The 23,234-nt window shown below is 33.3% G+C and overlaps 3 protein-coding genes and 1 pseudogene across 7 annotated transcripts in view; 2 read left to right on the top strand and 2 right to left on the bottom strand.

Annotated features, from left to right (window-relative positions):
- Positions 1–55: 55 nt before the first annotated feature.
- LOC136343232 (uncharacterized) lies at positions 56–1,376 on the bottom strand (annotated as a pseudogene).
- Positions 1,377–1,918: 542 nt separating this feature from the next.
- Positions 1,919–8,432, bottom strand: stx (stuxnet). 3 transcript variants are annotated; one of them, XM_066290141.1, is made up of 7 exons: positions 7,960–8,432; positions 7,806–7,893; positions 6,551–6,714; positions 6,339–6,478; positions 6,083–6,243; positions 5,851–6,016; positions 1,919–3,833 (listed from the first exon to the last, which is right to left on the bottom strand). In XM_066290141.1, the coding sequence occupies exons 1-7, from the start codon at positions 8,163–8,165 to the stop codon at positions 3,742–3,744; spliced, it is 1,017 nt and encodes a 338-aa protein (XP_066146238.1). In that variant the 5' UTR covers positions 8,166–8,432; the 3' UTR covers positions 1,919–3,741. The 3 variants fall into 3 exon arrangements, with proteins under 3 accessions (XP_066146238.1, XP_066146237.1, XP_066146239.1); XM_066290140.1 differs by having other exon boundaries at positions 6,083–6,246; positions 7,960–8,424; XM_066290142.1 differs by lacking the exons at positions 7,806–7,893; positions 7,960–8,432 and adding an exon at positions 7,501–7,710 and having other exon boundaries at positions 6,083–6,246.
- Positions 8,433–8,653: 221 nt separating this feature from the next.
- On the top strand, positions 8,654–13,850 carry Ubc2 (ubiquitin conjugating enzyme 2). Its single transcript, XM_066290143.1, has 4 exons — positions 8,654–8,803; positions 10,705–10,963; positions 11,247–11,453; positions 11,510–13,850. Exons 2-4 carry the CDS (start codon positions 10,708–10,710, stop codon positions 11,605–11,607), a joined length of 561 nt encoding a protein of 186 aa, XP_066146240.1. The 5' UTR covers positions 8,654–8,803; positions 10,705–10,707; the 3' UTR covers positions 11,608–13,850.
- A 1,491-nt stretch (positions 13,851–15,341) lies between these two features.
- Bre1 (E3 ubiquitin-protein ligase Bre1) overlaps positions 15,342–23,234 on the top strand; it is a 47,931-nt gene continuing 40,038 nt past the window's right edge. Inside the window, exons 1-15 of one of the 3 annotated variants that reach the window (XR_010732781.1) lie at positions 15,342–15,620; positions 15,695–15,881; positions 15,935–16,123; positions 16,185–16,546; positions 16,855–16,986; positions 17,068–17,241; positions 17,300–17,678; positions 17,734–17,763; positions 17,864–17,928; positions 17,987–18,171; positions 18,910–19,297; positions 19,363–19,494; positions 19,687–19,879; positions 21,532–21,922; positions 22,002–22,140. Coding sequence is in view for 2 of the 3 variants with exons in the window: in XM_066290134.1 (XP_066146231.1) it covers positions 15,468–15,620; positions 15,695–15,881; positions 15,935–16,123; positions 16,185–16,546; positions 16,855–16,986; positions 17,068–17,241; positions 17,300–17,678; positions 17,734–17,763; positions 17,864–17,928; positions 17,987–18,171; positions 18,910–19,297; positions 19,363–19,494; positions 19,687–19,879; positions 21,532–21,911 (2,949 nt within the window). In the remaining variant the exon portion in view is untranslated. The other 2 variants (XM_066290134.1, XM_066290135.1) reach the window with 2 other exon arrangements.

Here is a 23,234-nt window from a genome sequence, read left to right as displayed (position 1 = left end):
AAAACATCTATAAATTTACAATTTAATAGCTTCGGCCATTTTTTTAACACGACCCTTATTAAGAGATAATCTATTTGTCGGATAGTCGCTAAATCTGGCAATCCTGCGCCACCTGCTGGGATTTAGTTCGACTTTAAGACGCTAAGAAAGACAATGTCAATTCATAGAAATATGTCCTTGAGAAAAACAAAGTGCACGACATAAATCTGCAACCTATTCTGTTTCTTGCACTTCGTAGAACTTTGAAAAGATTGATAGACAACCAGATATACAGCGTAACATGCGGAGGCGGCAATGTTGTGGAATAAAATTAAAATGACCTTTTGCAGTTTTAGAAATAAAAATCTTTTAAACATATATGTACATGATGCAACCTTTTTTTTATTTAATAAAATGGTGTATATATGCAGAACTATTAATTTAATAAAATAACTATTGATTTAACAGAGCATATAGTTAACTTCTTTTGGGACTGAAACTGTGGACGAATTTTTGTTCTCTGTCCAGAGGTTTCGACAATACCGATCTAAATAAATAAAGAAATCCCTAAAAGTAAAATACCAGAATCATATTCAGTAGTGAAAATCTTTAGTTTCCTGACTGTACCAATATTTTATAATGACGCATCTAAATGCCGAATTAGAAATCAAATTCTGAATAAGCACCTATTCATCACGTCTTACGCGACTCCATCATCAATCATCTTGCAGATCCTTATGTCTTTAGCCCACTCCATAATCTGAATTTTCTCGATTCCTCTTAATATCTACCATTTGTCACAAAACTATATTACCGAAACGTACTTAGTCCAAACGTCATATTTGTGTTCGTCCCTGTTATCAAAATCGTACTTCAACCGATATACTGCTGCCATGAACATTTCCATTTAACTCAACATTTTTTCCAATAACTATTCTAAAATTCTCAACATTTTCATTAACAAACATATTTTGAATTATGCAAACAATTTCAGTTCTAATTGTGACATACCAATAAACGGCAAGTAATTGGAATTCAAAATATTTTTAACATCGTTAACTTCTACTTCCAACCAATCATGAAAACTAATTAGCATGAGGAAAAACAATTGAATCCTTGGAACCATTAGCTCTTTGACTTTTGGCAAATTTCGCCGTTTGGTGTCTATGTGGAGAAAAAAAGCTGTATCTTCATTGAACACTTCAACTTAATCGATAAATGACCAACATTCTTTTGTTAAATCTATACGTATATCACCAAACTTCTGGTTTACTCATATAATGTGTTAATTTTCAGGAGCATATTCGATATCAATGAAGAGTCGTCTAAAACTCTTACTTTGTCAGATTGTCACAGTTCTGTCCTACCAGGTTTTCGTCAAAGTCCTGCCTTGTCATATTAGTTCAAAAAATGTTTAAATTTTAGTTTATTTAAAACGACGAAATACTGAAGCATTTTTACAAGATTTTTTTTACCTTTAAAAGCAAAGATTCAATAAAAAAAAAGGGAATTCATATTCTGAGATAATCAATAAGAAAGGTCATTTCGAAAACGGTCTTCAAGCCTTGGACGCCAAACAGTAGTATGATCACGACTCTTTTATTTGAACTTATTTCCTTTAATTGCCGATGATGGAAATGAAAACATACATTTAAATTTACTATATACTGAATATGAAACGTTTCCTTTTAGTAATATTACCATTACTATAAAAGGTGCAATGTTAGTTTAATGATGTAAAAACAAAGCGTGAAATGCTAAATTTCAAATACCGATTTGTCTTGACAAACTAAAAGGAGGGACAAGGAACACCTAGTGAAGCACTAGAACAGCTAATAAAAATTTGCATATGTACCTATGGATTGCCAAACATTATCCATTAGTTCCCTAAAGTTCTTGTATCTCAACTCCCCTCCGCTATTATAGAACAAATCGACAATGGTTTTTAATTGTTTATTTATATAAATTTGGAAAGAAACATCAAATCAACTGTTTAAAAATATTTTATAGAACATAAACGATAACTGCAAACAGGAAACAAAATCTAAACTGATCACAATCGATCACATCTTAACTAAATATAAAACTAGAAATAATTATGCGATTATAGTATAGTCTAACTATATCTGTTTAAAGTAAAATCGAGAACAGTTGGCTGCCCAGCAGGAGAGAGAAAGTAATAATGTGAAATTGAAATACATGTCTAAAAAGTAAATGTTAACATCACAAAAAATAATTATATACAGGACCATGGATATATTTCGAGAGGCCATAGCACTCTGCAAAATAATTTTAAAAATGTTAATAGACCCATGGCCAAAGACACATAATTTTTGATATACTGGGTGGAAAACTTTTAAATTTGTCCTTATATTTTGTGTTTTCCTCACAAATGTCTTGAGTTAAATGATCGAAATTTAGTACATCTATTTTCTTTAAGACTATACAAAAAAATGTCAAAATTATCGGTAGCCTATACATGGTGTTATGTTTGTTTAGTCTACTATTTTATGGTTGGTATCTTTTTTTGAACACGCTGTATGAATTCTGATGTCAAATTTACATTCGTTCTTCAATTCTTTAGGTTTTTCGTCTGTTGCAATATTTTTCTATCTTTCATCGTTTTCACAAAATCTGCAAAAATATCTGTTTATGTAAATTAAGAATGTAAAGGCAATAAAGTAAAAAAAAAACATCCAGCTCAGTTATCAACTATCTGAAGCAATTCGTAATATTTAATCAAATTTCTAAAAGTAAAAATGAACCTAAACGGAAACGAAATTATGAAAAATATAAAACTTTGCCCCGCTGTATATCGAAAATGGATTTCTTAGCATTTTTTAAATTATTTTGAAGAGTATTATTGCTCCTTGAAATATCTCCATGATGATATGTTATACTCTGTATATAGGCAAGTACATATTTATCAAAATGAAATTTGCAGTTATGGTGTGTGACAAACAAATGTCTTTAGTGTGACCACCCAGTAGAGGAACTTAGACTGTGAAACTAATACTTATACCCCTTCTCTGCCAAGTTACCGATTACACACTATTAAAAAATAAATGATTATAAATGTTTAGAAGCTACGAATTTATAATTTAAATGCATTTTTTAATTCCACTTAAGTGAAAGTTGGACTGTTGATATGCCAGAATTAAACCTTAAGTCGACTTTTAAAGCTCAAAGTAAATAAGTGTCCGCACCATATTTATTTAATAAACTAACAAGAACATTGTGTTAACCTTAAAACCTCAGAGCGGTTATAAAAGAACGAAATTCCCTAAAACTATAAATAATTATAATCTCCAATTACGAGAAGAGATGTATGGTCTTTTACAATATATACTACACCTATCTGAAATTATAACAAATACAGTAATTAGAGCTTTGCTTTATGAAATATTACAAAAAATCATATTAAATAGACGCAACTCTAACACAAAGTTTGAGCCAGAGTAATAATTATTACCTTAACCTTCTTAACTGCAGAGCTGGAAGAGCAGAACTTCATATGCGAACTAAAGTTCTACATTTCCAATATTTATATCGAAACCGGCAATAGAAAGAATATATTGCCTTCTTCCAAGACTTACAGTTTCTTGTTATCTAATATTTTAACAACAAATCTTTTGTCAAAACAATATTAAAAATTGAGGAGAATTTCTGGTTATATGATTGTAAAAGGACGAGAATTGTTATCGACATAAAACAGCTAACCATAAGTCCAGGAAGAAATCTTATACATCGACCGTTCGGGAATCAATCTGCCGAGGCAGAGAGTAAAGAGTATGGTTTTGCTTTCCGCTGCCTTCGCCGTTCCCGTCTCTCTCCCATTACTAATCTTAATTGATCTGAAACAAAGACCGTTAGGAGTCGACTTACCTATAGGACATAACGCACTCCATGCGCAGTAAAGGCGTCATGGGGTAGATGGCAGGTGAGTATTTTGGATTTGAAGTGAACAAAAATGTGATTGATCGGTCCCATAGGACCGAAAATGATGTGGTTCCAGTTTGAACGACCAAAGATTTCGTATTTCGAGGACGCTACAGGAATTCATAAATTTATCCCAATTGTTTACAAACCTACTAAGGACTGGATAATCACGTTCGGATCACCCTGAGGTTGCACACTGTTTCGTACAAAAATAATGAACAACCTTTCTAACTAGAGTTAAGGTCTATTGGTCAAAATTAACGATTCACGTACTAGAAAAATATCCATAAATACAAGTAAACATGTGGTGCCAGCTCAATAACTAAAAAAGGATGTTTATGCACAAAATTTATTCAGCTCTATTCCAGAGTGATTTAGAACATGCCTGCCTACCATTTTTGAGGATCAAATAGCAAGAAAAAATGGCATTACTGGTTGAATCAGCGTTTGTTTTAAGTAATACCGTCAACCGGAAAAGTTATTGTATTTTGGCAAATTTAAAATGACCTTGCCTTTTTTGGAAAAAAAATCTTTTAATTTAACATTATCATCTGTGAGCCATTTTAAACGATTAGATGGTACGAAAGCGAAGATGACCCAGACATTAACGTGATCAAATCAAAACCAATTCGACCATTGCGTGTAGTAAGACGATCTTGAACGAAGTTAAATGACTCCCAAATTTCTCCATAGATGACTGCGCTCGAGAAGGACACAGGAATCATCGTAAAGCATGTTCCATCCGAGGATTGTGTTGCATGGAAAAACTTAATGAATTCGATAATCAGATGCCGAGAGTGAATAATGAGAGTTTTATAACCATCACAAGGATATGAGAGACTTGACTGGAGTGGGTGAACCAAATTCCTAACAAGACCGTATCGAATAAGGAAAGCGACGACGATACCACGAAGCAGTGGGAATGAAAAGAGAGACATCCGGGAGAGTTTGATAACATCTTTGACATAAAGACTTGATAACATATTTTACTTTTAGCTTACCTGTAAAAATATGTAAAGGATAAAATTACGACATACAGTCGTAACTTAACTCATTGTCTACAAGTAAAACGTCTCAAAGTCGGATTTAAGGTAGACTTAGTCGCGACATTCATGTAATAAAAAAAGTGTCAAAGCACTCTTAATCGGGAATTTCTTGCATATCTCTCACAAATGTACTATTTACATAGTGTTTATACAGCGTGTCCCAAATAAAGTGAGTTTCATGAGGCTTATGGAAACGGTAAGACATGCAAAGTAACTCAAATTAGAAAACAAAATACGAATTTTTGTGCCCGTCAAGAAAATATTCTAAAATTTAAAATATGTACAAGACTTGTTAAAATATCAGGAAAAAACTGTAGTTTTCAAAAATCGTCAATTATGATTAAAAGGTTTGAGTAAATTCCACGAAGTTTGACATGAGTTATCGGAGTTCGACTGTATGAATTTTAAAACTCAGTCTTCTATTTTAACTCATATCTTCACAATCCCCGTATATATTTTTCATTTTAGAATATTTTGTGTATGGCCATAAAAATGTCCGTTTTTTATGTAATTTGAATCACCTTGAATTTTTCACCATTTCCATAATCCTGATAGAACTCACTTTATTTTGGATATCGTGCATTCTGGATCGTTAAATCCTTTTTAATTTATTGCTTTATTAAAAACAAAAGGAAAAAGGATACGAGCAATGATAAAAAAAACAATCAACTGATAAATTTACCAATATTTCGTGATAGATAATTGTACCACTGATAAACCCTAGGAACAATTGCGCACATTTGTAACAAGTACTGAAGGTGACTTTCCCACATGTCGAACACTAAATATGTATTATTTTTGTTTGTCCGAAGTAATTCCATATTCTGCCTTGTAACTTAGAAAGATTAAAAATTGTCATTAATAACCACTATGGCTGATTTCTTACCTAATTTAGTCCTCGTCACTGAGTTTTGGTCCTGGTCGGGTAAAGGGGAAGACGGGCAACAAGGCGCTGATGAACAGCACGGTGTGGATGAGCAGCTTGGCACGGCTGAAATTCCCACATCCGTACATATATCTTCGGAATTAAAAGCTGGGTCTTCATCGCTTTCCTTAGAAATATAATTCTTCTGTGACTTTCAAACCTACTCATTCTGATTTTAAAAGGGGATACCTACCCTGTTTTGTAAGCGACGAAGTTCAGGCACAGAACATAAGAGATCATTTAGAATATGGACGATAGTGGAAACGTCTCTTCGCGGTAGTCCGCGCGAATCTTGAAGGGTAGGACTAAGTGCACCACTAAAGGTTCCTGAATAAACGTTTTCTCTGTCACTACCTACTAAGAAAATATCAAAATTAATTCCCTATCTGCTAAAGAATTGAGTTAAGCAATTTCAAGATTGTACATTTAGTGGATGCATTGATTCTCACCTCTACTACTGCTTCTACTTCTTTCTTGACCAGCAAATATATCAGCTGATAATTTTCTTAATGTGTGTTGAAGGTTTTTACTAGCTTGCAATAAACTAGGTGATCCGGGGGATTGCATTAATGGGACGTAATTTGAGGGCCTATTAAAGAATTAAATGTAGAAAGCAATTTTGTATTTACATTTAACGTAGATTCAGGTGAATATTACTTACTTGTTCGAAGGCGCTACACTACTCAGTTGCAATTGAATGAGCATCATATGATCACCAAGACGCATACTTAGATTAAGAGGAGCTTTACCACATAAAAATTCATTGACCTGAGTCTCATTTAATGATTCCAACGCTTGCATAATTCCTACTTCAGGACGTTGATTCTGCAAATAAATATGAGTTTTATGCCGATGACATGCAACTCTTGCATACTATGAATTTTGCTATGTCCCAATGACATGAAAACGAATGTCTGTTCTAATCTAGGTCTTCTTAATTATTGCAATGACCATGAGTTAATCATTAACACGAAAAAGACTGGAGCAATTTTTGCTAATTCACTGCGTGCAATGAGATAACACCATAAATTTTAAGCCTGCATATTGTGATATTAATCGACCTAAGCAGTAAATTGCATAGTGCTTGGAAAACCACATTATACAATATTTTTATATGAGCGTAGTGAATACTGCAGATAAAATGGCCACAGTAATTTGTCTCTATTTTTAAATAAAACATTACTTTTCCCAGTGCTTCAATAATCTTGCATTAGTCACAATAACAGTATTCAGGGTGGGCCATCTTATAAGGTGCTCATTATAGCGAGATATCTGAAATGTGAGTTACAGTGTCAATTAAAGTAGGAAAAAGTTGCATGTTTTAATGGTCATTATGAACACAGCTTAAAAAGGAATCAATGGTCTTGAAATAGCTAAAAAAACAATTAACTGAGAAAATGCTAATTGAAGAAATATTGTACCAGGAACATTCCATATCCAATTTTGAGAAATCCTGGACTTCTCACATATTTTATGATGGTGCCTTGAATAGCAACAACAGATATTTTTTAAGTATCTACATTTTGCACACCGATTTGTTTTCTTATGCGCACCATATGGGAATTACACACCATTAACTAAAAAACAAACTTACCTTTTTAATATCCTTACCTTTCTAGTATCAGACATAGGAAAAGAAATCGGAATTGTAGTTACTTGAGCTATGCATTTTCTTAATTTTTGATATATAATAAATTTAACCTCACAGGAGGAACATTTAGTTTTAGACATGGACTTTGTGAGCAATTTGTATCTAACATTTCATTAACAGGAATGACTTTGGCTCATATTACTCAACTCTATATCTTTTACTGTTTCTGAGATCCCAGGTATGTAGCTCAAAATTGGTGGAGTAGTGATTAAATTCTTAGACTTAAACCAACAACACTAAGATTATTAGAAATGAAACAACTTACAGTAAGGCCAGTTTCCACATTTGGAAGAAGAATAATTTTAGATCCATCAGCAACGCCATAATGAAATAACTTTCCATCTTGAAGTTGCCTAAAAATAAATGGAAAAAAGAGTAAGACAATTTAGAATTAACTGTACTTTGGTACTAAAACCCACTTATCTCTGAACAGCAAACATATCCTATCTCTTGGTAGTTTCAGTCTTTTTGATATGAGTTTTTTAAGGTGCTCTACTGTAATATCGGATGCTACACTTATAAAAAAGTCCCCTCCCGTGGTGGGGCTCACTTGGACATTTATTCGGGTATCTGGGCCACACCCCTGGGAAATGGGGTTACTGGTAGTCTCTGGCAAGTTTTCCATTGTTTAAAATGTTAATTAATGTTAATAAAAGTTCTATGCAAGCCTCGGAAATCACTCCACGACCCCCAAACTGCACCTACACCGAAAAATTCGCGTCTTTCTCCCATCAACACATAACTGCTCTCGTTTTTTGCTTTTCGTTTTCCTACCTAAATACTAAAGTTTTTGCCTTTGCTTTTGGGTTTCAGTTTTGAAGTTTGAAGGTTTAAGTCAAGTTGCAGTCATATTACAATTTGCGGTTTTATAAAAACTATGGCGCATAAGGCTAAAGTAACATTGAAAAATGATCGCAAGAACTTGGGAAATCCAGTACGAAAAAAAAGTTCTGCGCATGTGTTGAAGGTGAGATGCTGCATTGGCACAGTAAAGATGTCACGTGATATTTTGTATTTCGTCGATTCATCAATTCGTGTTTAAGGCCTCGACTGCCTATTCCGATTACTTTCTATTTTATACCCGCAGCTACATTCGTTGACATCTCTGACAGCAATCATTCTTTTCGGCGAACATCGTTAAAGTTCGTGACGTTTATGCCTGCAGCCGAGCGCGTAAGCCATGTTTAGTGATCAGCCGTGAATTTTTCTTATGTTAAGTTAGTGCAACTGTATCAAAAAGGTTTTCGAGAGAAAGTTAATTGGGTAAGTGATTTTCTATGATGCAAATATGTCCCGTTTTCATTGGAGATCCGAGAAAGAGCATGTTTTTCGCAAAAAAATCAATAATTGCTCCTGCACTTGCCCAAAAAAAAACAAAGTTGCTACGGCATTTTCGGGCATTCTTTAAACAAATTGTTTTCATATGATAACAACGATGTGGAGCTAACATAGGTACGTGTTTTTAACGAGTATTTGCTGTTAAATAAAGCGGTTTTATCATCAAAGATCTGTAATAGTACCGTAGATCAAAATGGCCGACCCAGACAGGAATCAATTTTGAGACAGGAAGGGTCGTGGGTCGGTGTCGGGTCGGCTTTTTACCTGCTCTTGTTTGCGAACAAGTCTTTTTGGATTAAAATAAGTATAATAATATGACTTCAAAGTGCAAATAAGTTGCTAAACAGGTTTACTTTTGAAGTAAAATGTACTCTACTGTATCTTCTATTAATTTACTATTACCTTCTTATTTGATCTTGATTCTTGTAATTTGACCATATAAGTTGGATTTGTCGCCTGGCATAGTACGACAAAAGCACAACATAATAAACTAAAGAGCTGCAGGAAAGAGAGAATAATTTACAGGTACTCAAGCTGAATCATTTACATACTAAAAGATGACAAAATATGACTAAAGGTCTAATCTCTTATGCTATGAATATGATCAAGTGTTGATTTCTTAACCTAAATAGCATTTGTCAAATACTATCAAATTATTCTTCAAGACAAATGTGACATGTTTGAACATGTCATTTGTCATGGTTAAACATACATGTTGGAACTAGTTCAAACTAATAGTATTAATTACGATAGAAAAGCCTAGGAAAGATCCTGGGTTTTTGTTGGGTTAACTTTTTACCTGTTCTTGTTTAGAACAAAGTGTAAATCAGTTGCTAAACAGGTTTTTAAGTCACATCAGATTTCTACCAATCTAGTGAAAGAAACATTTTCAAAATTTAGTTGTTTTTTGAAAGACCTCCCAAGGCCAATATCTTAGTAACTAGCCATGAGAAAAAAATTTCCTATGAAAAATAAATTTGTTTTGAGGCTCTCTACATATATCTGTTCCATGCCTATCTTAAATTTGTAAAGGAGATCCATCTGTTTTCAGTACATTTATAAACGAATTTATGTCTTAATGAATAATACAACTTGGCAAAAAATCTAAAAAAGACTTCCTGAAAAATGAAGCTAAATCAATAAACCTTTAAATTTCATATTCATTCCCAAAAATTGAAGAAGTAGGAATTCTTTGGCACTTTTGGAAAGGTCATTAATAATTCTTGGAACCCAATTTTCTTCTAAGAAATAACGGTCATCTAGGTCTGTAAATACGGTGTGTTTAGCTAAAACTCTTGGCATATCCTTTTATATCAGTCTTCAAGTTATATACTGAATCCTCGACCTCAATGATAACGCATGACATGATGCATAAGAATTATATAGAAAGTTAAAAATATATAACATTTCTCTGTCATTTGTTATGCATATGCTGTGCACTGTATGAACAATAATAGATATAATTACAAAATCATTTTCTGTGCTTTGTATTATGCGCTAAAACAACCCACATTATTTTGCATACATGACTATAAGTAAATTGAAAAAAAGTAAGAATGAAGAAAAATATCTGAAATGTGAATGAAATGCGACGTGGTCGGTTAAATAAAAAAGAAACAGCAAATCAGACATACCAAGTGGGACACCCTGTAAATTACTGAATTTTAAACGTTCACGATATCTTTTTTATAACTTCTTAGTTGACTAAGGAATATTTTTATTAATTTAGTTAACATATACGTCTGACCAATTAAAGGCAGGCATACTAAGTTCTTGACTCAACGCAATTAATTAATTAAGCACTTGCTACTTTATCTTTCTGTCAGATAATGTCTGCAGCTGGTTCCAGCGGATCAGGACGAGGCAGAGGAGGACAAGCTGCAGTTGGTGATCAAAAAGAATCAAAAGAAAGTAAACCTAACCCCAAAATGTCCAAGGCACTAGGCACTTCTGCCAAACGCATCCAAAAGGAACTAGCTGAGATCACACTTGATCCCCCTCCAAATTGCAGTGCCGGTCCTAAAGGCGAGAATTTCTATGAGTGGGTGTCCACTATTTTAGGACCACCGGGTTCAGTTTATGAAGGTAAAAGTACGGTTTAATATGGTTGATACCCTTGAGAACTGTCAGGAGGCATGCTGTTGGCATTCAACTCCATGGTATTAGCAACGACATCTTAATGAATATCTTGTTTTAATATTATGGAATTTTAATTGATGATGAGTGAACACAATTTTTTTGTTTAAAAAATTTTTTATATTGAAATAATCTTGTTCAAATACTCAGTTGTTAGTGGGTTTAAAGTTTGATCGAACATAGTATGTATATTCAGAATTATTCTTCATTATTTCTTTCAAAAAAAAAACAGGAGGAGTCTTCTTCCTGGACATCCACTTTTCTCCAGAATACCCATTTAAACCTCCGAAAGTAACGTTCCGCACAAGAATTTACCACTGTAACATCAACAGCCAAGGAGTAATCTGTCTCGATATTTTGAAGGACAACTGGTCCCCGGCTTTGACCATTTCCAAGGTCCTATTGTCAATTTGTTCCTTATTAACCGACTGCAATCCAGGTAAGATATATTATCGTAAGGAGCCAGCACAGAGATTTGTACATTTTAAATTTCAGCCGATCCTCTAGTGGGCAGTATAGCGACGCAATATCTTCAAAATCGTGAGGAGCATGATCGTATAGCTCGTCTGTGGACCAAGAGATATGCGACGTGATTTGGCAGCTGCTGGTGGTTTAAGTTGTCACTTTCCTCGCTGTGCCAGTCGGGGCAAGAAAATCTTCGTCGTAAAATTAAGCGTCGTTTAAATAGTAATGTTTTGTTAGTCTGTAATACCTTTAACGCCTATTTCAGTTTTGATTTCGATTCTTTGTATCTTTGTCTGACTGAAAGGTATTTTATCTTGCGGGAATTATTGTGGATGGTAGTCTTAACTTATACGCCCGCTTCTGGGTGAGAGAAGATGTAATGAAGCAATGCAAAACGACTAGAAAAGCTTTAATAATCGTCTTATTTTTGTGGGAGATTTTTCTCTTTCAGCTGATCATTTCCAATCAAATTAACTTAAAACGTTTATAAGTTGAAGCTAGAAAGTATAAATGTTAAGGCTATTTGGGCCTTTAACTACCGATTTCATTAAAATTAACATTCTCGGAAAAATATTTTAATGCTAAACGCTTTTTTGAATTCAAACTGTTGTTTGAATCTCACTTATTGAGTTTTGAACTAGCAGGAGCTGAAACAAGCAAAACCTCGCTCCTCCACGCAAGTACTCTTTAAGCAACCCCGCAAGAAAACTGAATCAACTTATGATAGACTGAATTTTCCTCGTTTAGTTCCATCGAAGAATTGAGTGCTTTTGTTATACAATAAATATTCTTATAGTTGCCAAAGTTGACTACAGTCTGTATAATTGTACATGGATATTACATCGTTATTTGTGTCGCCTAAAAGAGTCCTCTTTTCGCATTCGTGGGTTGTCAGCTTGCACATGAAATCTTGTAAATTAGATTAATTTGAATTGAACTAAGTGCATTTTAAAAGCGACGTTACTGTGTATTTGTCGCCACAACGGTAGCAATTGCTTTTCTCTCAATCGCCTCGAATTGGTGTACAGATCAGCTTAATAAAATGTTAATTTATTTTTAATTTAGGTCATAATTTATGAAAGGACTTGCAAACATTAAGTGCTTCTAATTCTAACGTGAAAACTGTTGTGAAAAGTGAAAGAAAAGATGCAGCTACAAGAACAAGGAGAAATTTCAGAACCACTATGATTTCTGTTAAAAACAAAAAGAGCAACCTACAAATCTTAACAACAAAAAAACTGAAGGTTATTTGTTGTTGGATTCATCGCAGCTAGGAACTCGGCGCTTTACTGTTCAAGGAAATAAATATTTATTATCAGGTCACTCAGTAGAAGATAATAGAGTTGATTTCGAGATTAAACTCCTTCAGTTCCTTCCTGTTTATTTATGACAACCTATATTATCAGCAGTAAGTACATTGACTTACAAGTATAATAATTCCTATACCTTAATAATATATAGGGTGATCACTAAAAAAACTCAAATAGGCATTGGCATATCGGAGGTATATGGGGGATAAATCGATCTGGTAGTGTTTTGTCAGATAACTGATGGTAAATAGCTTAATAAACGCCCTACTTTTACGGTCTATTGCGGAGATTTTCAAAATAATTATCTGATATCGTTATAATGGTACCTGCGTTTTGCATGAATGATCAAATTCGTCAAGACACCATCTTTCAGGTTTAGAACACCAAGTTATTCATACCTGGATTTAACAGTACTTCTGACGTCAAAACAAAAGAAATTGTTATGTACCTGTTGTCAGGTTTACAAGCTAAGCCACTGGGACCTCGGTTATCTTATGAGATCGGGGGAATTGCGTATACATTTTTAAGTCTGCAGTGTTGCCAATAATCTTCTAAATATTTGTGAATAACTAAAATTTGACCAGTGAAAAATCATTATCAATATACGAATTATTTAAAAGAAACTCGAACTTTACGCCAAGTGCGATTATACAGGCTGTACATGATATCGGCAATGAAATAAATTTTATGTTCCTGTGGTAATTGTGGATTTTCCCAATAAATATAAAGGATAAATGTAGATCGTAATGCGATAAAACGGTGCCCTATTCCATACTAAAATTGCATTTAGTTGTTTGATACATGATTTTCCTTTACGGCACATTGGCCGATCGCAGAGTCCTGTAAGTTGTGCAATTTAATCTAATGTGTAGATTGCTCGGCGGAACTACCTGTTTTTGCGATATTTCGTACTTCAGTCAACTGATATAACGCAGTATAAACTTCCTTTGTCAGCTTCGTGAAAATGAATTTTTTAAACTAAATTATACGAGAATATGGACTATTCTTCTAGGTACTGTTTAGTTTATAATTATCATGTAATAAATTTTAGTACATAAGCATTTTGTTGTTTTGTTGCTACAATAATAATAGGTTTTGATTCGCAGGAAAGCTGTAGCTGCTCCAAAATGGCACAAGTTCAGTTTACTTTAAATTTAAACCATATTAGAATCCGTGAAACCCCTTCTTTTCGATTTAAATGTTCAGATTTCTCGGTATTACCGCCCTACATGTTCATATACGTTATTAAGCATATTAATGGCAGTCTCAAACGTTTTTACAATCTAATTGATTAAATAGAGCTCATCCTAATACTCTACTCTGAATATAATGGCGTTGTGGAATTTTATATATATTTATATACAATGTGTCCCCAAATGCCACGTGCATACAGAAATGGATTTTTTTTAGCTTATTTCATAATTAAATGTTTATATAAAGATAGACTTGCAAACGATTCGTTAATTATCTATGGGGTATTTAAATTTCGAAAATATTTTAGATTTTTCTTTATAGTTACTGCAGTTTTTGAGATATTTACCTAAAATTTAGAATATAGTTTACGCTGTAGTACTTACATCATTAGGTACGTCAAATTGTTTTGATAATCTACAAGGTAATATTTTTTCAAAATCATACTGGTAAAATACAACATGCTTTTTTTATTTTGTTTAGAAACTTTTTAGTCTTTTGTAGTTCTTCGTATCTGCGTCAATTTTCGAGAAAAAATTACAATACTATACGTCGGGACGTCTCTAAATTTGATAAGGACAAATAAAATTGCTTAGAAATTATTAAAAAATTTATGGCGGTTTGTTTAATATATAAAAAAAATCCTAAAAAACAATACCCTTAAAAATAACAGACTTGTTCGCTTGGTACGCCACTGGAAATCATGAATCGAATATAATTGATCCAGTAGATAGTAGAGATACCTGAGAATTGTACAAAAACACCCTAAAAATTTCATTGAAATCGGTTAAAACGTTTTATTAAGACATTAATAAAAAAACTATTTAACACCCTCTATCTCCGAAACGAAGCATTTTCGGACCCAATTTCATATGGACTTTTGTTCACATTTTGCTTAGCAAAATTTTAGACTTTTGTCACTTCAATTTTAAAACATTCTGTAGATGTCGAGTATTGACGTATTACATGATACGCATACTTAATATGTTACTGCGTAAAATGTTTCTTTACCTCTAGTTATTTTGAACAAACTTTCATGTCATACCTATGAACAGGTTTATAAAGATCTTAGCTCTATTGCAAAGACGCCAATTAGGGTAGAAGATATCAATGGAAAGTCATTAAAGAGGATGCTAACTATTTTAACCAGACGCATTAAAGCAAATAGTCTCAAATTATTTTACTACTATAATAAGAGGATTACCTTTTACATAAACTTGGTTAAAAGTTATGTCTATTACTAGTGGCTCTTTCAATTAAAACATTCTACACCACGTGAAAGTATCGATATCGCAGAAATGTCCAAGTATCGATAATATCGACAACAACATATCGATATTTCGACAGTATCGATGTGAAGTTTCTGTCCCTATGAGCAATCCTGTACCTAACAAAATTCCTTTCTGTGGAGAGGATTGAAATGTTTTAAACTTTAAGCTATTTTAATTAATATTGTGAATAAATAGGGTATCATAGTACGGGCCACAATGTCTAAACGACACACAGAAGAACCTGCTTCAGGTAGTGGGTTACCCCCAATTAAAAAAATCCATTTTGAACCCCATTTGATTGGACCAGTGTCCACTCTGGAGGAAATGGACATAAAAGTTTTACAGTTTCAAAACAAGAAACTTGCCCAGGTTTGTTGTTCTTCTGAGTTTAAAGGTTTAATCTTAATTGACTTGACTGTGTGTTTTCTCATGTATTTCATTAGAGAATTGAGCAACGATGCAGGACTGAGCAGGAGTTAAGGCAAAGAATTGAACAGCTGGAAAAACGGCAAACTCAAGATGATGCCATGCTCAATATTGTTAATAGATATTGGAACCAACTTAATGAAGATATCAGGATACTTCTACAAAGATTTGATGCAGAGACTGCTGATGAATCAGAAAACAAAAGTCCCTATTTGGCTTGACATAATGAGACATCTAGTAAACAACTCTTCTTTTAGATGAAAATGAAGCTACCACATCATTCTTAATGCAGTTGGCCACGTGGGATAAAGATGAATTAAATGATAAATTAGCTAATAGGGTTCAGGTCTCCAGGAGAGCTGTAGCCAAAGTCATTCAGGCTTTTGATAGGTTAATGCAAAGGAATGAAAAAATTACTCTAGCTTTAAAAGGAGAACTTGAAGGACGTAAGAACTATATATTTTTATGAAGGACAACAATACCATATTCATAATTATATTTCTTTAGAAGATGCACCATCAGTTGATGAAGTCATCAGGCAAACTAATATCCAACTTCAAGCTGAGAATCGCAATCTTCAAGCTCTGCATACAACACTACATGAAAAATATCACACAAATAGTCTCAAAGTAGCAGAATTGCAAGATTCAGTCACAGCAAAAGAGACTGAAATTGCTGAATTGAAGAATCAGATTGATGATTTGCAGTATGAATTGGAGAAAGTTCGATATAGGAATGACAAACTAGAAACTCATTTAGCAGAGGCAATAGAAAAAATTAAGGCATATCATCAAGCACATGGAGATCCATCAGCGTCAGATAAAGGAGGAGCTCAGGCAAAACCTGTGGTTCAGAGCAATGTGTCACAGGTAAGAGAGTACTTTTACTTTAAAAGACAGATTTAGCTCTTTACATGTAACAGTCAAAAGGTAACAAAAGGTAACTGTATTCTTCTAAAATACCTTGTGTATGAAGGTGAAATAAATGTATCTAAACATATTAAAACAATATATATCGAAAAGACAGGCTATCTTTCAGTATGTGCTGCATTACAAATTTCATTGTTGATTATAAATATAAACCTGCAGTTGTGATTTCTAAACAAATCTTAGTTGTCTTAAGTGACAAAAAGCGGCATAAGTAAATTAATTTAATTCTTTTTTTATTTACTATCTAGGCAAAACTAGAGGATCTTACGAAAGAAGTAGAAGAATGGAAAGAATTGGCTAACAACCGACTTCAAGAACTTGACAAGTTGCACCAAACTCACAGAGAGACTTTGAAAGAGGTTGAAAAATTGAAAATGGATGTAAGTTGGCATTCAATAAAATTAAACAGGTGCAATAACTACTAGTAGGTGTTAATCAAAAAATCAATATATTTCCTGCAGATTCGACAACTCCCTGAGAGTGTCATTGTGGAAACAACGGAATATAAGTGTCTTCAATCTCAATTTTCCGTTTTGTACAACGAATCCATGCAGCTAAAAACCCAATTAGATGAAGCTAGACAACAGCTTCAAACTAGTAAAAATGCTCATTTAAGGAATATTGAAATGATGGAGGTCTGTGAAATTTGTTTTATGAATTCGCTTTTTTATTTTTCCAAATAATTTAAAATAGAGCGAAGAATTAATAGCCCAAAAGAAGTTGAGACAGGAAGTGATGCAATTGGAAGACTTCCTTGCCCAACTCAGGAAAGAGTATGAAATGCTGCGCATTGAGTTTGAACAAAATTTGGCTGCTAATGAACAAACGGGTCCCATTAACAGAGAAATGAGGCATCTGATTACGTCCCTGCAAAACAATACACAACAGCTGAAAGGTGAGGTACACAGGTACAAAAGGAAGTATAAGGAAGCCAACGTAGAAATTCCGAAGTTACGTAAGGAAATAGAGGATTTGCATAACAAATTATCGCAAAAACAAGGGACACAGTTGGATTCCAAGGAGGGCATGAAGAAGGAAGAAATTAAAGAGGAGCATGAGGTTAAAGAGGAAGGTAAGTATTGTTGAATATCATGGACATTTTAAACAACAAAAGCTATAACTCCTAGTTGGCTCTTTGAAGAGGGATTCTAAACGAGGTATTTATAGTTAGATATTCCCATTCTTCCATGTTACAATTATTAAAATGATTATTGTTGTAAAAATACTAAGATTTTACTTATGTTTCTTGTGATTAAGGTGGTGTTCAGGTAAAGGAAGAAACTACTGTAGCTGATGTAAAAAAGGAAGGTGAGGAGCAGGACGTAAGTCTGCTACTGATAGTATTTTCTAGGCATATTTGAACATTGTTTATTTTTGCAGCAATCACAGGAAGGAAGTGAGAATAAAGATCAGCCTGCAGGCGAGAAAAAGGATATTAAGCAAGAAAAGAACATCATTAAGAAGGAACAGCAAATTAAGACTGACAAAGAGCGAGAAGTTCAGCGAGCCAAAGAAGCCAAAATAGCCGAAACTGAAATGGTCAGAGATTTAAAAAACCAACTGAAGTAAGCATTTTCTTGAGGAATTCCCAAGTTAAAAAAAATTCCCGATTAATTTTACCAGAATATTTGTGTTATTTTTATATATAGACTGTCTCAAAAAAACGGGCAAACTTATAACTCGGTTATTTATGAACTGATTTTGATAAACTAAAAACTAAATAAAAGTATATTGTTCACACTACTACATAAATAACGTCAAAATTGATTCTTTTTTAAGACTCAACACCTGCTTTAGGCATCAACTTCAGAATCTTAAATAAAAAAATAAAAGTTTCATATTTTTTTACATTTTTTAATAGAACTTTCTTGTTGGATTTAAATAAGCTCCACGTGTCCATGGCTAAAGGCATCTTTGTGTAGGATAATACAAAAGGATAAGATGAGATGAATCGCGGATGATCACAGGATAATACAGATAGCCTCATTATAATACACATAATATTTTCAATTTTTTTAGTTAAAAATTGATTTAATATTAATTTTTTATACATCGTTAAATTCAGAAAAATATTTTTTAGGAAAATATGTAAAAAAAAACAAAATTATATTTAAAATTTTGAAGTTGACACCTGAAACAGAAGTTAAAAAAAACTTTCACGTTATTTAACACTCCGAAATATATTATTTCATTTGGTTTTTAGTTAATCACAATTTGTCAAAAAATAAGTGAGTTATAGCTTCGCTCGTTTTTATGAGACAACTGTTATATAATAGTTTGTATAATCTTGAGCATTTTGTTAGAAAAGCCTTAAACGAACAGAAAGAAATGAAGCTTCTACTAGACATGTACAAAGGCGTCAGTAAAGAACAACGAGATAAAGTGCAATTGATGGCGGCCGAAAAGAAACTGCGCACCGATTTAGAGGAAATGAGGCAGCAAATGAAGAAGATGCAAGAGAATAAACGAGACGACAAGCGAAAGCTAGCAGAAGACGAAGCCCTGAAGAAAATTAAGCAGTTAGAGGAGCAAAAATATGAGTTGCAGAAGCAGGTTGCTTTGCAAAAGCCCACAGACGGCAACTGGCCCGGAGGCGTTGTTCATCCGATGAGGCCATTTGTCGGGTCTCATGAGGAGGAAGCTTTGTTAAATGAAATGGAAGTTACTGGGCAAGCGTTTGAAGATATGCAGGTGAGTGTATTTCAGGAATCGTGTGTTAAAAATGAACGTGTCATACGGTTTATTTATTATTATAGGAACAAAATTCAAGGTTAATCCAACAACTGAGAGAAAAAGATGACGCCAATTTCAAGCTTATGTCGGAGAGAATTAAATCAAATCAATTGCATAAACTTGCACGAGAAGAAAAAGATGTTTTGAAAGAACAGGTAGATTATTTTACTTTATTATGAATAGGTGTTAAGTAAAATTTAGAATAAATTAAGGGAGAAATCGTATTACAGTTTGGATACTTTCGGGTTACGCTAAAACATCAAAGCTCTATGATTCTGTAACATTCGATCTATCTCTAAAGCGGCGTATCGCATTAAAACAGTAATCAATAATAATAAAAAATATAGGTTGGGACATTGACTACTCAAGTCGAAGCTGCAAACCTGGTCGTAAGAAAACTCGAAGAAAAAGAACGCATTTTGCAAAACACTCTAGCAACTGTTGAAAAAGAGCTACAACTTAGACAGCAAGCTATGGAGATGCATAAGCGAAAAGCTATTGAATCCGCACAATCAGCTGCTGATCTTAAGCTGCATTTAGGTGAGTCAGAAAGTATGATTCATATATGTACGTATATCCGACACAAATTGGGCCAATAAATCATTAGACAGGTAATTATATATACATATAATACGCCAATGTTATTTAGAAAGGGGCTCAAATCTTAACTTATTGACATTGTTTTCCGAATTTATAGAAATAAAGCAATCATTATTGTTATTAGTTATATTTTTTAATAGGGTGACGAAAAAAAGGGCTTACTTTGTCTCGTGACTAGTTATAAAATTAATCCCGTTTAGTCACGTATTTCCAGTACGAAAGCGATTTTTTACAAATTTCCTATCTATAAAATCGAGGAAAAAATTAATGAATTAGTTTTTATTGGCCTACCTCGTGGCATTTTCAGTTTATCACCTTGGCCCTTTTACCGAATAGACCAAAAATATTCATATTTTTGTCTTAACAGGTCTTGATTTTAGCTAATAAAAATTTAGATTTTCTTGATAACCTGGTGAATAATTGTTTTCAAGCAAATTTACTTCGTTTTTTGTTTAATGTTTTCAACATTTTTGATAAATTTCCTATTGAGGAAGTTAAAGGCAATTTATTAAAAAAATCAACTATTTGCAGTGTTAAAAATATTAAAATTTAAAGATTTTCACTTCATTGATATATCACATTTAGTCTCTTTTTAATTTAATGTTATCTCGATTTTCTACTCCCACCATCTCAACCCAAGTGTGAGACCATTCAAATTTAGAACGCACCTCCGAGTGCCAACAGCATGAGTCAGAATTTCATCCACAATATTCACTTTCATTCACTAAATGTCTGGAAAACTAATAATATATTTCACAAGTCTTTAAATCAAAGATCTTCCGATTGTCCCGATTATTATTCTATTTCTTATAACGAACACCATCTTTGCTGCCGCGTTAGCACCCAATTGAATCTTCTAAGATATGTGGTATCGGCACGAAAACATACAAAAAGTATTGCAACTTTTTTTTCCACAGCTCAACGGTCTAAATATCGATACGTAACAAAAAATGATATTTAAATTTGAATATTTTTGTCTATTGGAGTCATGAGAAGTTAAATCGGTAATTGGTAAGTTCATTTTACCTTTATGCTGAATATCCTTATCTCGGAGATACTTTTTAACTGTGTACAGTGTAGATGTTTTTGAGATGCCTATGCTGAACATCTAAGATAAGGAGGTCCATCATGGGCATCTCCTAAACATAAAATCAGAAAACTTGCTGACGCAAGTATGTAGACAGCTTTTTTACAAATTCATTTATACATCATCACATTTACTAATTTATGCAATGTTTTGGTTTTTAATTGTGTTTCTTATTATTTTTATGAAAGAAATATAGGAGGGTTTGCGTAAATTAGAATGTTTGAATTAAACATAGAACTTGTTCAACCAATCGTATGTAATGAAAATTCTTAAAATAGGCAAGAAGATTTCCCAGGGTTGTATCTAAAAAAAAAGTTGATGATCATTCTTAACAAACCACAAGTCATAGACCGTAACCCAGACAGGCATGTTCATTCTTATAAAAGTTCACTGGGTAAATGCTTTTAGGGCGTTAGTACGGTTGAATTGTTTTTTTCATTTGTTATGTCATATACCTCTTACCTTTGTAATCTCATAATGGCTTTACATTTCTCTATTTTTGCAGAAAAATACCATTCTCAAATGAAGGAAGCCCAACAAGTGGTCGCCGAAAAAACATCATCCTTAGAAGCCGAAGCTTATAAAACAAAACGGCTGCAAGAAGAAATAGCGCAATTTAAACGTAAGGCTGATAGAATGAAAAAGATGGAAATATCTGGTACAACTTTGGACCAAGTTATGATGGAAGAAATTCGAGAATACAAGGAAACCTTGACGTGTCCTTCATGCAAAGTTAAGAGAAAAGATGCTGTGTTGTCCAAGTGTTTCCATGTATTTTGTTACGATTGTCTGAAAACCAGATATGAGACCCGACAGAGGAAGTGTCCCAAGTGTAACTGTGCATTTGGAGCCAACGATTATCATCGTCTGTATTTGTCAAATTAACTTTCAGCTATGTAAGTGTCTTTAGATGTTAGGTACGCTTTAAATATACCAACAAAGCAGAATATTTGTTTGAAAAATTCGTCTTTCTAGCTTTTCGCAACCTTTCCTGTCTGTACCTGTCAACTAGTATTAATGGTCCTTTCCTCCATGTCCTTTCTTGGTCCATTTGCACATACAAGTACGAGTAGATATCGAGTTGAATCGTAGATCAGTTGTGTCGTCGGCGAAAGTAAGTATTTATGTAGTTAGGCACATTTTCAAAATTACTGCATTACACCAATAATGGACGTATCAGGCAATTTTGCCAATTCTATCTATGATGTAAATCGGGGACTGGTACATACATACGTACATAAGCATGCTGAATTGAGTACAAAATATGGCAAAATAATTTTGATGGAATTGAAAGAGTGGCTTTGGAAGGGTATCATTTGAAGAGTGAAACGTTTGTTTATTAATGCACAAACATTTTAATATAAACTTAAAAATCGTACAACAATATGAAAAATTATAGACTATAAATATACACATATTATCTTACTTATTTTATAACGGGATGGAAAATCCGTTCTCACTATAAATATTGTAATGAATAATAATAGTAATAATAGTAAGTTTAACTACCACTTAATCACAAATATGAATATTGTTATTTACTTTTATAAAGATGTTTATTAACAAACTAACACAGATAGTAGTGACATACATACTGTAATATAAATAGGCCTAAATGGGTCTGTTGACATTTGTTTAAACTACATTCGCACCTTCTCGAGCTTAACACACAAAACTGATAAGCGTCGATAAATATTTCTGCATCAACATCAACTTAAACCCCCACTTGCTATTTTTTTCAATGGATGGTTCTGTATTGCTTTTATGTTTAATCAGAAAGTAGTTTAAGGTTTGTCAACAGCCGTAAATATTAATACAAAGTTTGCCCTCCGTCGTACAGGGTGTTTTCCGTAAGGCAACCAAACCTATTGAGTATTGTTCTACTTCCTACGACAGTATAAAAGAGCCATCACATTCCTTCGGGCATTAGTCTCCCCTAATTGTTTAAGGTTTCCCAGCGACTTTGAAACAGTCATATAGTCACTGCGACTTTATTATATCGTAATACACAGTATGAGAAAGATCTGGGCGGTAAAAAATCGCTATAAAAGTTACTTTGTCTAGCTAAACACACGATTATTAAAGAGACACCGAGTCATGAAATACAATATCTACTGGCTACTAGTTATTTACAAGGTTGAATAAAACGCAAATATGTATATTAAGCAAGTGTTTTCAACCATATATTTGCTCGTTTTGGCATTTGAT

Source organism: Euwallacea fornicatus, chromosome 14 (genome assembly GCF_040115645.1).
Source record: "Euwallacea fornicatus isolate EFF26 chromosome 14, ASM4011564v1, whole genome shotgun sequence".
NCBI classification, from domain to species: Eukaryota; Metazoa; Arthropoda; class Insecta; order Coleoptera; family Curculionidae; genus Euwallacea; species Euwallacea fornicatus.
Note: the sequence above shows the minus strand (reverse complement) of the source record. Positions and strands in the feature narration are given on the sequence as shown.

What these genes read in the sequence shown, in the direction of transcription:
- stx (XM_066290140.1), bottom strand. Translation starts at nt 8,165, where the DNA reads ATGGAAAACTTGCCAGAGACTACCAGTAACCCCATTTCCCAGGGGTGT. An exon ending in AGTGTAGCGCCTTCGAACAA is followed by an intron (nt 6,479 to 6,550) that starts GTAAGTAATATT and finishes ATTCTTTAATAG; the next exon opens with GCCCTCAAATTACGTCCCAT. An exon ending in AGTGACGAGGACTAAATTAG is followed by an intron (nt 3,834 to 5,850) that starts GTAAGAAATCAG and finishes TCTTTGTTTCAG; the next exon opens with ATCAATTAAGATTAGTAATG.
- Ubc2 (XM_066290143.1), top strand. Translation starts at nt 10,708, where the DNA reads ATGTCTGCAGCTGGTTCCAGCGGATCAGGACGAGGCAGAGGAGGACAA. An exon ending in ACCGGGTTCAGTTTATGAAG is followed by an intron (nt 10,964 to 11,246) that starts GTAAAAGTACGG and finishes AAAAAAAAACAG; the next exon opens with GAGGAGTCTTCTTCCTGGAC. An exon ending in ATTAACCGACTGCAATCCAG is followed by an intron (nt 11,454 to 11,509) that starts GTAAGATATATT and finishes TTTAAATTTCAG; the next exon opens with CCGATCCTCTAGTGGGCAGT.